This window comes from Solanum dulcamara, chromosome 2 (assembly GCF_947179165.1).
Source record: "Solanum dulcamara chromosome 2, daSolDulc1.2, whole genome shotgun sequence".
Lineage (NCBI taxonomy): Eukaryota > Viridiplantae > Streptophyta > Magnoliopsida > Solanales > Solanaceae > Solanum > Solanum dulcamara.
Window position 1 is genome coordinate 7167685 of NC_077238.1, and position 12134 is coordinate 7179818.

The 12134-nt window shown below is 35.1% G+C and overlaps 1 protein-coding gene and 1 pseudogene across 2 annotated transcripts; both read right to left on the minus strand.

Annotated features, from left to right (window-relative positions):
• Positions 1-769: 769 nt before the first annotated feature.
• Positions 770-4979, minus strand: LOC129880170 (putative late blight resistance protein homolog R1B-23; annotated as a pseudogene).
• Positions 4980-5650: 671 nt separating this feature from the next.
• LOC129880171 (putative late blight resistance protein homolog R1B-23) lies at positions 5651-10534 on the minus strand. Of its 2 annotated transcripts, none has more exons than XM_055954102.1 (3): positions 7796-10534; positions 6533-7645; positions 5651-6178 (listed from the first exon to the last, which is right to left on the minus strand). In XM_055954102.1, the coding sequence occupies exons 1-2, from the start codon at positions 10453-10455 to the stop codon at positions 6538-6540; spliced, it is 3768 nt and encodes a 1255-aa protein (XP_055810077.1). In that variant the 5' UTR covers positions 10456-10534; the 3' UTR covers positions 5651-6178; positions 6533-6537. The 2 variants fall into 2 exon arrangements, with proteins under 2 accessions (XP_055810077.1, XP_055810076.1); XM_055954101.1 differs by lacking the exon at positions 5651-6178 and adding an exon at positions 6192-6463.
• Positions 10535-12134: the final 1600 nt, after the last annotated feature.

Below are 12134 nucleotides of genomic sequence, written 5' to 3' on the forward strand. Positions count from 1 at the left end.
ATTCAATTTATACAAAATGTACTAGTATAAGAAGACAGAGCTACACCATTTCCATAATCAAGATACATTATATTTAATCTTGTGCTACAATTATAGTACTCCTACAATCATACAAATGACTTGTCGAATATCCATCTTAGATTGTGAACATAAAACTTTATACTCATAAGAACCGATAATTTAATACTTCGTTTATAAGTTAGAACTCTATATTTTTTTTTTCAAATAGCTTATAAGCTAAAAGCTAAAAGTTATAAATTGGTCATACCCAACTTTTGTCTTATAGCCTATTTTAATACTTTTTTGGCCTAAAACTAGGTGTTTAATGATGAATGTTATCATGATCCACAAATATGAACTATAAAAAGGAGCATACGAGCAATTTATACGTAACTCTAAAATTCAACTGTTCAAAATGAATGGAAACACTTCACACTTAAAAAAAAGGTAAATATAGACAACCTTAAAAGACAATGTTTCAATTGTTTCCCTCAATTGCATTGACTAATCTCCTCCTCCTCGTCCAGATAAATTAATTATCCAACTCAGTCATCAAGTTGCCCCGATCAATGGTCAGAGGTATTTAAAAATTTAATTTTGAACATGTTTATGTGTTCTGGTCAAACCATGTGGATTAACTAATGGACAATTTTACATTATTTATGTAATAAAAACCTGATCTATAATTTGTTTTAACAATGGATGTTCTTGATCTACAACGGTAAAGCTGTAAAATCAAAATACTATAGAGTCAAATAGACATGTAAACATTAAACTTAAAAGAACAACTTATCCATAAACTTAAAGAAAGAAAAAATCATTCAACTATCTCCCTTAGAAACCTTAAATGAATCGAAGGGCTTAATGTTTGACGAAAAAAATAAAAATACACTAACTTAAAAGGTTCATGATCTTCCAAATTGCGCTGGCTAATACTCAACCCCTTCAGTCTCCTGCTCATCATCATCAGTCATCACCTATCGGTGAAAAAAGGAAATCAGCTACTATAGCTCAGAAACTAATTGTTATGTCTAAGAAACTAAATCTGGTTAACAGATTTTCAAAATGAGACACGAATTTAGTTGAATTTTCGTAGTAAAGTACCTGAATCTGAATTGACATCTTCTCTCCTGTTAATAGAGACCTCGAGGCCAGAATTCTGATAATCTTCAACTTGTGTTTTCCGGATATCCCTGGCTGACTTAGCAACAAATTCGTTGCAATGATCTACCTCAATGGACTTCAGAGAAAGGATGTCTTGGAAACAACAAGGGATCTCCTTAAGCTTTATGAAATAACGCAGAAACAAGCGTTCAAGGTTAGGAAATGCATCATCAGAGGACAGTCCATCCACTAAAACTGTCACAAAGGTCTACTTTCAAGAATTTGAGTTGAGGGAACTCGCCATCGCACACTTCCCATTCCGCATTGTCAAACTTATAATGCAGTACAGTTTGAGTACCTGAAGGTTCTGAAGCAGACCAATGTTTGATAAGTGACAAGGGACTAGGTGGAAGATGGTTAGTTTCAAGTTCTTGAGATTTGGTGCGGAGATGCAAAAGAGGCTGGCTATACGAGAAATTAGCAATGGACCACGAATCTTAAGTGTTTCAAGTTGTGGTGGAAAATTCAATTCATGGTCCTTAAAGTTGTCAACACTCTTGCTTCACAGCTCAGTTTTCGAAGATTAGGTGTTTTTCTCAAAATCAACTTCGTATCCTCCACCCAGCAAAAATGCGCAATGGAAAGAGTTTCCAGAGAAGTGTTCTCAAGTAATTTTTCTTCATTTGCTATAGCCTTTGTTAATATTCATATGTCTCAATTTAACCATCTTCCAAAGTATGACGGGCAATGACCATCCTCCTTGTCGATTTTTCAATATTAGAGTTTCAAGATTCCATTGATTGGCTATGGATGATGGAATGGACTTCTTAGTTGCTAAAGAAAAATACCTCAAGTAAACTAGCTCTGTTGGGTAAGAACGAATAGTAGTGGACTTCAAGTCCAACACTTTCAGAAACTTGAAGCTGTGAAGGATGATGTATACTTGGAAATTTGTAAGGCACTGATTATGCAAAATTATAGAGCCAACTAGTGACCAAGACAATCTCAATTCTCTATTATAACCGCCATTTTTATCAGAAATGGATAAGCAATATGCAGGTTGTCCTTGAGTGTAAACGTTTGAAGGACTATCATTTTGGTCCCTGCGAATATAGAAATTAGTACGAGATTGATCGCCAAATATATTCGACTAGAGTACTTGATTGATTGAACCAAACAAGATTACCATTAATTGATATCTTATCATTTTATCAGTAGTAGAAAATTCTCTTCCTTTGCTCTCTCCTTGCAGAAATCATACAACAGGTCATGAACGCGACATGCATTAACCTTACCACCAAAACTTCTCCTAGCACTTGTCACTAGATTTCTACTAATAAGGTTATTCAAATAACCTACCGCTATATCCTCTAAACTCTTGCCATCAAAACTTTTTATGAATCCTTTAGAGATCCACAACCTTGTTAATTCAGACACCTTAATCGCACGGTCATGTAAAAATGCCCCAAAGTAAAGAAAGCAAGACCTCAAATGATAAGGTAAATTCTGATAGCTATGTTCTATAATGGCCTTTGAGTCCCTATGAATTCGGGGACCCAAATTGTTGGCCACTTGTTTCCAACATTCTTTTGTCCTCTCCGTCTTTTCCAGAATACCAGCTACCAAAGCAACAGAAAGAGGCAGCTGACCACACTTTTTTGCTATTTGTTGCCCAATATTCGTTAGGAGAGGGGAGCAACTTTCTTCCCCAAACACCATTTTGCTGAGTAACTTCCAACTTTCATCATCGTTAAACATGCGAAGCAGATGGGGATCACTTCCAACATAATTGGCAATTTCATGATTTCGTGTTGTTATAATGATTCTGCTTCTATTATTGGCATCATGAAAATAACCCACTAGATCATCCCAGACACTATTTTCCCACACATCATCAACAAGGATAAGATATCTTTCGGAAAATAAAATTCTGCGAAGCTGATCAGCTAATTCAGCAGTAGAGTTTTCTTTACATTTAGAATCTTCCCCGGTAACATGACGTAGAATCACCAATAACAAATCCTTATGTGAATATGCTTGAGACACACAACACTCTGCACGAATGTCAAAGTGAAAAGCAACTAACCTGTCACAGTAGAGTCTGTTGGCCAATGTCGTCTTGCCTAGACCAGGCATGCCAACAATAGAGATAACATCTCGCTCCTTGGTTCCTTATATCAGTCGGTCTCGTAACTTTTCAATGACATCCTCAAACCCCACAATATCTTCATTCATCCTTGGAGTTCTTACCAAATTTGATGCTGCATCTGTAGTCTTTGTTTCCTCAACCATGTCCTTTTCCTGGATCTCTGCTACCTCTGCTCTGATATCTGTAATCTCTGCCACGATATCCGATATCCGAGAACCAACACTAGAGGCACCAGACAGGAACTTTCTTACTTATACAAGCTGCATAAACTATGTATTCCACCTCATACGCTTTGCCAATCAATTGTGTAGCATTATGTTGAATTTTGTCGAGGTCATTGTGTCGCTCTTCTGCAACAGCCTTTAGAAAAGGTTGTAAGCTCTCAAATTCCTTCTGAATTATTTGAAGTTGGTTCATGACAGAAGTGAGTGAATCTGAATAGTGGCTTTGAAACTCCTTCAGATTGTTTAAAAGGAAATCAACATAGCCTAATCCATGAATCTTTGGCAAATTAGATTGAAACCTCTTCTGAATGATTGGGTAGACCATAGTGCTTATACGTTGAATGTTGCCCGAAAAATCAAGAACTTGTGCGTTGTCTACTTTTTCCTCTTCACTTTCATATAATGAGTAAACGAGAAGCCCGACATCAATAATCATTGTGTCGATATCTCGAAGAAGAAATTCAAGTTCTTGTATCGGCACGTGGATGATATTGGGTTCGAAGAAGTTGATTATCTTTCGAAGGACTTGCAAGTGATCCTCCAAAGCAACTCTCTGAGTGGAGTTACTATCATCTTGTGGTAGCTCGACCAAATTGTATATGATAGTCGCAACAAATCTTGCTTCACTTTCAACTGCATGCTCCATTTGGATGTTGGGATAACATCCGGATTGTATTGTCGACTTTAACGTTTGAAGGACATCAACATAGATCTTGCAGATGCATGGTCGAATGGGCCTAATCATCATTCGCAAGAAATCAGAAAGCAGAACATTAACTACTGCCACGTGCTGGTAAATATAACCAGACAAGCATTAATGTGTGGCAATGCTACAGCTAAAACATGACTGAAGAGATTAACAACATGATGTTGGCTCTGAGGCTCGATGAACCTCGTTGAAACAAACAGGAGGAAATTTTGCAGCATGTCCAATTCTTTCAAAATAGAAGACATGGTTTTCGGAACATAAATAAGTGAGCCTTCCTCAATCTTCACTGGAACATAAAGTCTTGCCACCACAGTATCAATGAACTCCGTTACATATTTGGGAATAGCAACACCATCCTTGTTGGATTGAAGTGGCAGTGACTGTATCTATAGCAGTCTCCATATTGTGGTAACTAAAAACAGTGTCAAGTTCCATCAGACGTTCACAAAGACGATTTTTTTGAAGACAGATATTCATCGGAAAACATATCTAAAAGGAGAGATTAAAAGAAAATATGATGAACTTGAACTTGAACTGGAAAAGAGTAATTAAGGAGAGCAACTGAGTTTCCAACTATCATTTAACAACTCCGCAAATAATTTACAAAACAATTATTGAAAGAGTTAGGTAACATTTCTCTATCACTACTGACAACAAAATTATTTCTTGTCAACTTGTTATTGAATAATCATACACCACCAATAATCAAACTGATAAATTTATGTTATGCATTATTTAGTTTGGCTTTAATAGTTAAAAGGTTGACTAAATTGATTTGATTATGATTTTTACTAAAAACCGACCAAACCAAACTCCCTACTTAAAACGTACTTCTTTTTTTCTTCTTGAAATGATGAAACTTCTCAGAGAGCATAGACAGAGTCCAAGTAAATCGACCTAGGTGTGTATTCGAATACCTTTGCCGGAAAATTACACTATAAGGACCTAACATTTCAATTACTAAGTTTTTTTTAGATACATATTAAATCTTGAATATCTTCTACCAAATACCAAGTGCATCCACATTGTTTCCATTAACAATATTTTACAGCAATTTGGATGGTCTTATTAAATTGGACAATTGACTTTAAGAAAGAGCAGCATCATTACCAAATAACTTTTTAAATTTCCTTTTGGAAAGAGATGCCTTGACAGTGTATTGGGTCATTTTTTAACTAGGCACAAATTAAATTAAATTTGTCGGCTAAGCAATTTATGTGTTTAAATCCAATATTCAAAATTTGCAAAATTCATACCTAAATTATTAGATGTACATAGAATCCTCTTGAACTTCCATGAACTCATTGTGCTAGTACACTCATTTTCAAAACTTCTCATCTCCCACGTGACACTTAACAAGTTATATCTCAAAGATATTTCCATATATTTTATTGGGATTTTTTTTAATCGAAAAGGAGATACAGTTGAGGGGGTAACGGACACAGTGAACACTTAATAGTTTAGGTATGGAACTCTTCAAAATGGTAATTTGCATAGCATAAGATTAAAGTTTAAGAAGGATTTTCCAATTCGAAGTAGAAGGAAACAGTCATACAAAGGAGCAAAGAAAGCATTGTCAATGTAAAAAAGAAGGATCTTAGCAGAATGGCATCAAAGCATTTTGGTGAACTCATAAGAAGCACAAGGGCATAAGAAAAAAGAAAAGTTTGTTAAAGAAACTAACAAGAAATTTACGTATTCACCATTAGAAAAGTTTTTCCCACCGCGAATCAGTGAAAAATCTGTGCTATAGAACATGATCTTCCCACTCATTTTCCACCGAACCAGCTCACTAGAAAAATGTATAGTGAGAAATAGATACTCACTGAAATAGTAAAAAAACTTGCTAACTTTTCCGTAGGAAAACATTACTATTTTTTCTTTTCGTACCGATTCAATTAAAACATCTATGAAAATAGCCGCCGAACATTTTTCAGTAGGAAAATAGTGATTGATCTTCCAAAATGGCTCCAGCTACAAACTCTTCATACTCTGTTGAAAAAGAATAGCACAATGGATTAATAGCTCAAAAAAATAGTAGTAATTATACATTTTCTATGATATTTGGAGCTACAAAAAATACACAAGCAAATGATCAGACAAAGTTATGGTCGTCCTCTTTGGGTAAAACTTTTTGCTTCAGAGATGCGCTTTTTAAAAACTGATCCTTCGTTTTCATTTATCGTTCAACAGATATACTTGTTGCTACATTTAGGAAATCTCAGTTGAAAATCGATAAACTTGAGGTTGCCTTCACCAACAAAATTTGAAAATCATCTGCAAAAATGCATATAGAAGAGTTTAATATTGAGACTGAATAGAGTTATATTTTCAAACTAGCGTTACCTGAGTTATAATTCCTTGATGAAGAGCTTGAAATCAGTATTTGAATAATCTTCAACTTGTTTTTCTCGAATATCCCTGGCTGACTGGGCAACAATTTCGTTGCAATTCTCTACCTCAATGTACTTTAGAGTACAAATGTCTCCAAAACAAGAAGGGATCCCCTTCAGATATGTGCAATAACTTAGAAACAAGCATTCAAGGTTACCAAAGGCTTCATCGGCGACAGTCCATTCTATCAAGGACAAATATTCTAGTTTCAAGACTTTGAGTTGAGGGAATTCGTCGTTGCTCACTTTCCAAACTTTTCTAAATTCAACGGTTCTCAGTTCAAGTGCCTGAAGGTTCTGAAGCTGAGCAATGTTTCGTAAGTTCGAAAGGTGCAGTTCACAGGAGTTCAATATCAATTTTTTGAGATTTGATGCGGAGATGTTTGGGGGTATTGAACCAAAAATGTTTAGTGTCTCAAGCCGTGTTGGAAAATCTAAAACAGGGAATAGATGGCGTTGATCATACCTAAAACTGCATCTCAGTTCCCGAATATTAGGCATTTTTCTCAACATCAACTCTGCATCCTTTACACAAGAAAAAGAGGGAGTGGAAAAAGTGTCCAAGTCATTGAGTTTTGAGGAGTATTCAGGTAATTCTTCTGCATTTTGTACTATGACAATACTGTGGAAAGTATGTAGATGTCTCAATTTAGCCAACTTCCAAATTGTATTGGGTATGACCAAATCATCATTTTCACGATATAGTATCAAAGTTTCAAGGTTCCAAAGATTGGCTATGGATGATGGGATCGACCTCTGCCTAGTTCCTGCAGCAAAATACCTCAAGTGAACTAGATTCGTCGGGAAGAAATCAATAATAACACTGTGCTCCAAATCCAACACTTTTAAAAATTTGAAAGTCTGCAAAATGCGTGAAATTGTGAAATGTTGTAAGGATAGCCCATTAAGGGCAAAGAATGTTGTATCATTCCTGAAAAGTACAGAGCCAACAAGTGAGCAAGACGAGCTCCATTTTTCAAGAGTATCCACTTCACAAAAGGCCAAGCGACGCTGAGCATGCTGCTTGTGAGAGTGAATACATGAAAAAGGATTGGCATTCTGATCCCTGTGAATATATAAATTAGCAAAGTCATAACTTTGATTTTCAAATGAAACTTGTATACTTAGATAAGTAAAATGGTATCATTAATTTTCAAATATAACTTGAAAAACTTGATTAATTGAACAAATGAAGTACCATTAACGGGCATATTACCGTTTTATCCATAGCAGAAAATTCTCCTCCTTGGCTCTTTCCTTGCAGAATGCGAGCAATACATCATGAAGGCGGCATGCTTTGACCTTACCATCTGAGTCGTCCCTCTGAGCTACCATCACAAGATTTCTTCCAATAAGACTATCCAAGTAACCTTCTGCTATATCCTCCAATCTTTTGCCTTTACAACTTTTTATAAATGCTTCTGATATCCATAACCTTGTTAATGTTGTAACATCAATCACTCTATCCTCTAAAAATCCTCCAAAATAAAGGAAGCAAGGCTTAAGATGACAGGACAAATCTTGATAACTTTGTTCTACAATGTCCTTTGAGTCATTGTGAATTAGGGAGCCTAAAGTGGTGGCCACTTGTTTCCAACTCTCTTCTTTCTTCTCCATCTTTGCGAGGATACCAGCCACCAAAACAATTGAAAGAGGTAGCCCACCACATTTTATTGCTATTTTTCGCCCAACCTCTTCAAGTCCGGGATGGGAGTATCTTTCTTCACCAATAGCTTTAGATTTTAGCAACTCCCAACTTTCATCATCGTTAAACAGACGAAGGTGAAGGGGATCACTATGAAATCTAGCATGTTCTGCAACATCACGATGTCGTGTTGTAAGGATGATTCTACTTCCTTTATTTGCATCTTCGAAACAACATATCAAATCATCCCATGCACGTGTTTCCCACACATCATCAACAAGGATAAGATATCTTTTCGGCAGCAATGTCTTCCGAAGCTTATCTGCTACATCATCTTCAGTAGATGAACTAGGGCTCATGCCAGTTGCATCATGAAAAATGGACAGTAGCAAATCCACACGCTTATGTACTTGAGACACACAACATTGTGCACGAATATCAAAGTATTCAACAATTGACTTATCATAAAAGAGTTTTTTGGCCAAAGTTGTCTTACCTAGGCCAGGCATACCAACAATAGAAATAACATCTAGTTCTCTGCATCCCTTTGTTAGTTTGTCTCTTAATTCTTCCGTCACGTCTTCAAAGCCCACTATTTCTTCATTCATCATCAGAGCTCTAGACAATTGTTCTGACGTCTCAGTAGAGGCAGTATTCCTGGTATCATGTGATGCTGGATTTAGAATTTTCTTGTCCTTAATCGCTATCTTTTCCGTTAAAAGAGTAATATCATCAATGATATCTGAGAGCCAATGCTCGACACACCAGTGAGGAAGTTCTTTTCTTATGCAAGCATCAACTACATATTCCACCTCATATGCCTTACCAATCAGTAGCATAGCCCAATGTTGAAATCTGTTGTGCTTGTTATGTTGTTGTTCGACAACATTCTCAAGAAAAGGTTGTGCACTTTCAAGTTCCTTCTGAATGATTTGAAGTTGGTTCATGACAGAAGCGAGTGAACCTGAATAACAACCTTGGAACTTCTCCAAGTTGCTTAAAAGAAAATCGACATAGCCTAGCCCATGAATCCTTGGCAAGTTAGATTGAAATACCTTTCGAATAATGAGGTAGACCATCTCCTTGATATGGTGAATGTTGCTCGGAAGATCAAGACCAATTGTCTGGTTCACATCTTCCAACATTGTGTCTTCCTTCTCCCCCTCACTGTCGTATAATGAGTATATTAGAAGTCCAGCATTAATAATAACAACTTCCATATCTTGAAGATGAAATTCAAGATCTAGTATAGGAAGATGGACGAGATTGGCTCTTAATAGGCTGAGCATCTCTCGAAGGATTTCCATTTGATCATTCAAGGCCAAATTGTGTGGCAGAGTCTCCGCAGAGCCACAATCAGCTGCCTCCTTATTGGGATGCGAGCCTGATTGTATTGTCGACTTCAAAGCTTGCAGGACATCAATGTAGATTTTGCGGATGCCTGGCTGAATGGGCTTAATCTTCATTTGCAGCAGCTCAGACAGCAGAAGATTCATTTCACTTGCTTTTTTTTTCAGGCCCATAGAAAAAAAGTTACCAACCCGAGCCAATATGTCTTGATTTTCCTTGCTACGGCTTGGCAAATGTAACCACGCAACAATTGCTGCGTGGCCTGACACAGCTAAAACATGAGTAAAGAAAGTATGTTGGCACCTTTGAGGCTCTCTGTGTTTGTTTGAAACAAAGCAAACGAAAAACCTCAGTAAATTCAACTCCTTTATGACCTCTTTAATTTTTTCTTTGGGTTCAGGATCATCAATCGGCACTAGATCATTAAGAATCCATAAAACATCATCCATGAATTCTAGTACGATTTTGTAATTAGGTGCTAATGATATTTTGGGAAAGGAGTATTTCGCTCTTATGTCTGACTTAATCATCTGAATCTTGTCTTGCACTTGACCGATTAATGTATCGATTATTGGATTCCACCACTGCAAATACATACTATAGACCATGCGGAGACGCTCTCTATAGACCTTGTTGAGGTCCACTCCAGCATCTTGAAATAGAATTTGGATTTTCAGCGTGACATCGTCTAGCATGTTGGATTCATCTGTCAAGTTATGCAAGCAGAGAAAACAATCGATGAATTTGAACTCCCTTTTAAGCAACTTGATTTGATCCATTGAAGTCGCCGGCATATCAACTATAGCCCATGAATCTTCAATTTGCTGCAGAGGTTCAAAGGGAATTAATTTCTTTACATACAAATATTTGTCTGAAGACATTTCTCACAAGGTTTGAGATAACAGAGAATTGTTGTGAAACAGAAAGAAAAAGAGCAATTGAAATACAAATCAAATGTTTATTTGCTGCTAGTTTCCAACAGTTTAGAATTTTTATATTTTATTTTGCTTCAATTAAACTAAAACATCAACATGTTCTGAGGTTACAATTTTACATTATGTTTTCCTTGTATACATGTCAACTAGATCCCCTTATCCTCGCTACCTTATTACTCTCTCTTCCAATTTATGTGGTATAGTTTGAATTTTAAAAATCAAATAATTTAATTTTGAACATAAATTTGGGCTAGGAATTTTCAAAAAGAAATTAAAACAAAATTTATGTTTAGAGAAACTAAGAATTTAAAAAATATACGAAAAAATTACGTATTCAAAAAGTGTGACACAAATTAAAACTAATAAGATATCAATGTTTATGACATTAAACTTTAGACAGAGAAAAGTCCACTCTATCACAAGAACAAGTCATCTCACATGGAAAATACCTACACCTACCAAACAGCTAATATACCACCAAGTTGACAAATGACAACTAATTTCTCATTTTTATTTAGTTGTTAAATATTTTTTAATTTAATTTTTATTTTATTTATTATTTTTGACAAATTAATAAAGTATAATTTTTTTCTTTTTATTATATCCTTAATTTAATAACATGGAGTTAATATCTTTAAAAAATATAATAAGTAAATATATTTAAACTCTATCAATTAATAGGGATAAAATGGTAAACTCATAAACCAATCATTATTTTCTTAATAGGTGTGTCAAGTCAAAATTTAACAAGTAAAAATGCATAGAGAGAATATCCATCTATTAATTAAACGGAGAAGGGCCTAAAATACCTTTCAACGATTTGAATTAGTACAAAACTAGCCTTAATCCACCTTTTGGTCTCAAATATACCCTCGATGTTAATTCTTTGGCTCATATTTGCCCTTATTTTTAACACTTCCACTAAAGTAAAATCATTAAATATTTATTTATTTTGTAGCCTAATTTGATTGGTCCAAATTTTAATCCTTCTCAAATAAATAATAAAAATCACATATAATTCAAATTTTGACCCAATACGTGTGAAAATAATATTAACAAAAAATATTACACTCATGATTAGGGCTGTACAAGACAAACCGATAAACTGCACCAAACCGACAAACCGAACCAAACCGGAAAAAAAACCCGACTAGTGGTTTGGTTTGACTTGGTTTGGTGTTTGAAAAAAAAAACGACCATTATAGGGTTGGTTTGGTTTTAACTAAAAAAAATCAAACCGAACCCAAACCGACCCGATTATAGATATACTACTTTTAAATTATGTTATACATAAAAATATTTATTAAAATGTAATTTATAAATATTTTTTAAAATTTTTTCATAATTTTTATTTTCTTTCTTACATTTAGATTTGGACTTGAGTAGCCCATCTAAATAATATACAAAAAAAACTTATCTTATAAAGTTATATTATAAAGTTAAAACTCCAAACAGTGTTGTGCCTCAATCTTATATGTTGATATTTTGTACTAAAACTCTTTTTAAGAAGCAATGCTCTGTGCTTTTTATTTCATACTATGAGAAACCCCAAAAAAATCCGAAAAAACCAAAAAACCCGAGAAACCCGAAAAACCCGAAAAAAACCCGATAAACTCGAGAAAAAT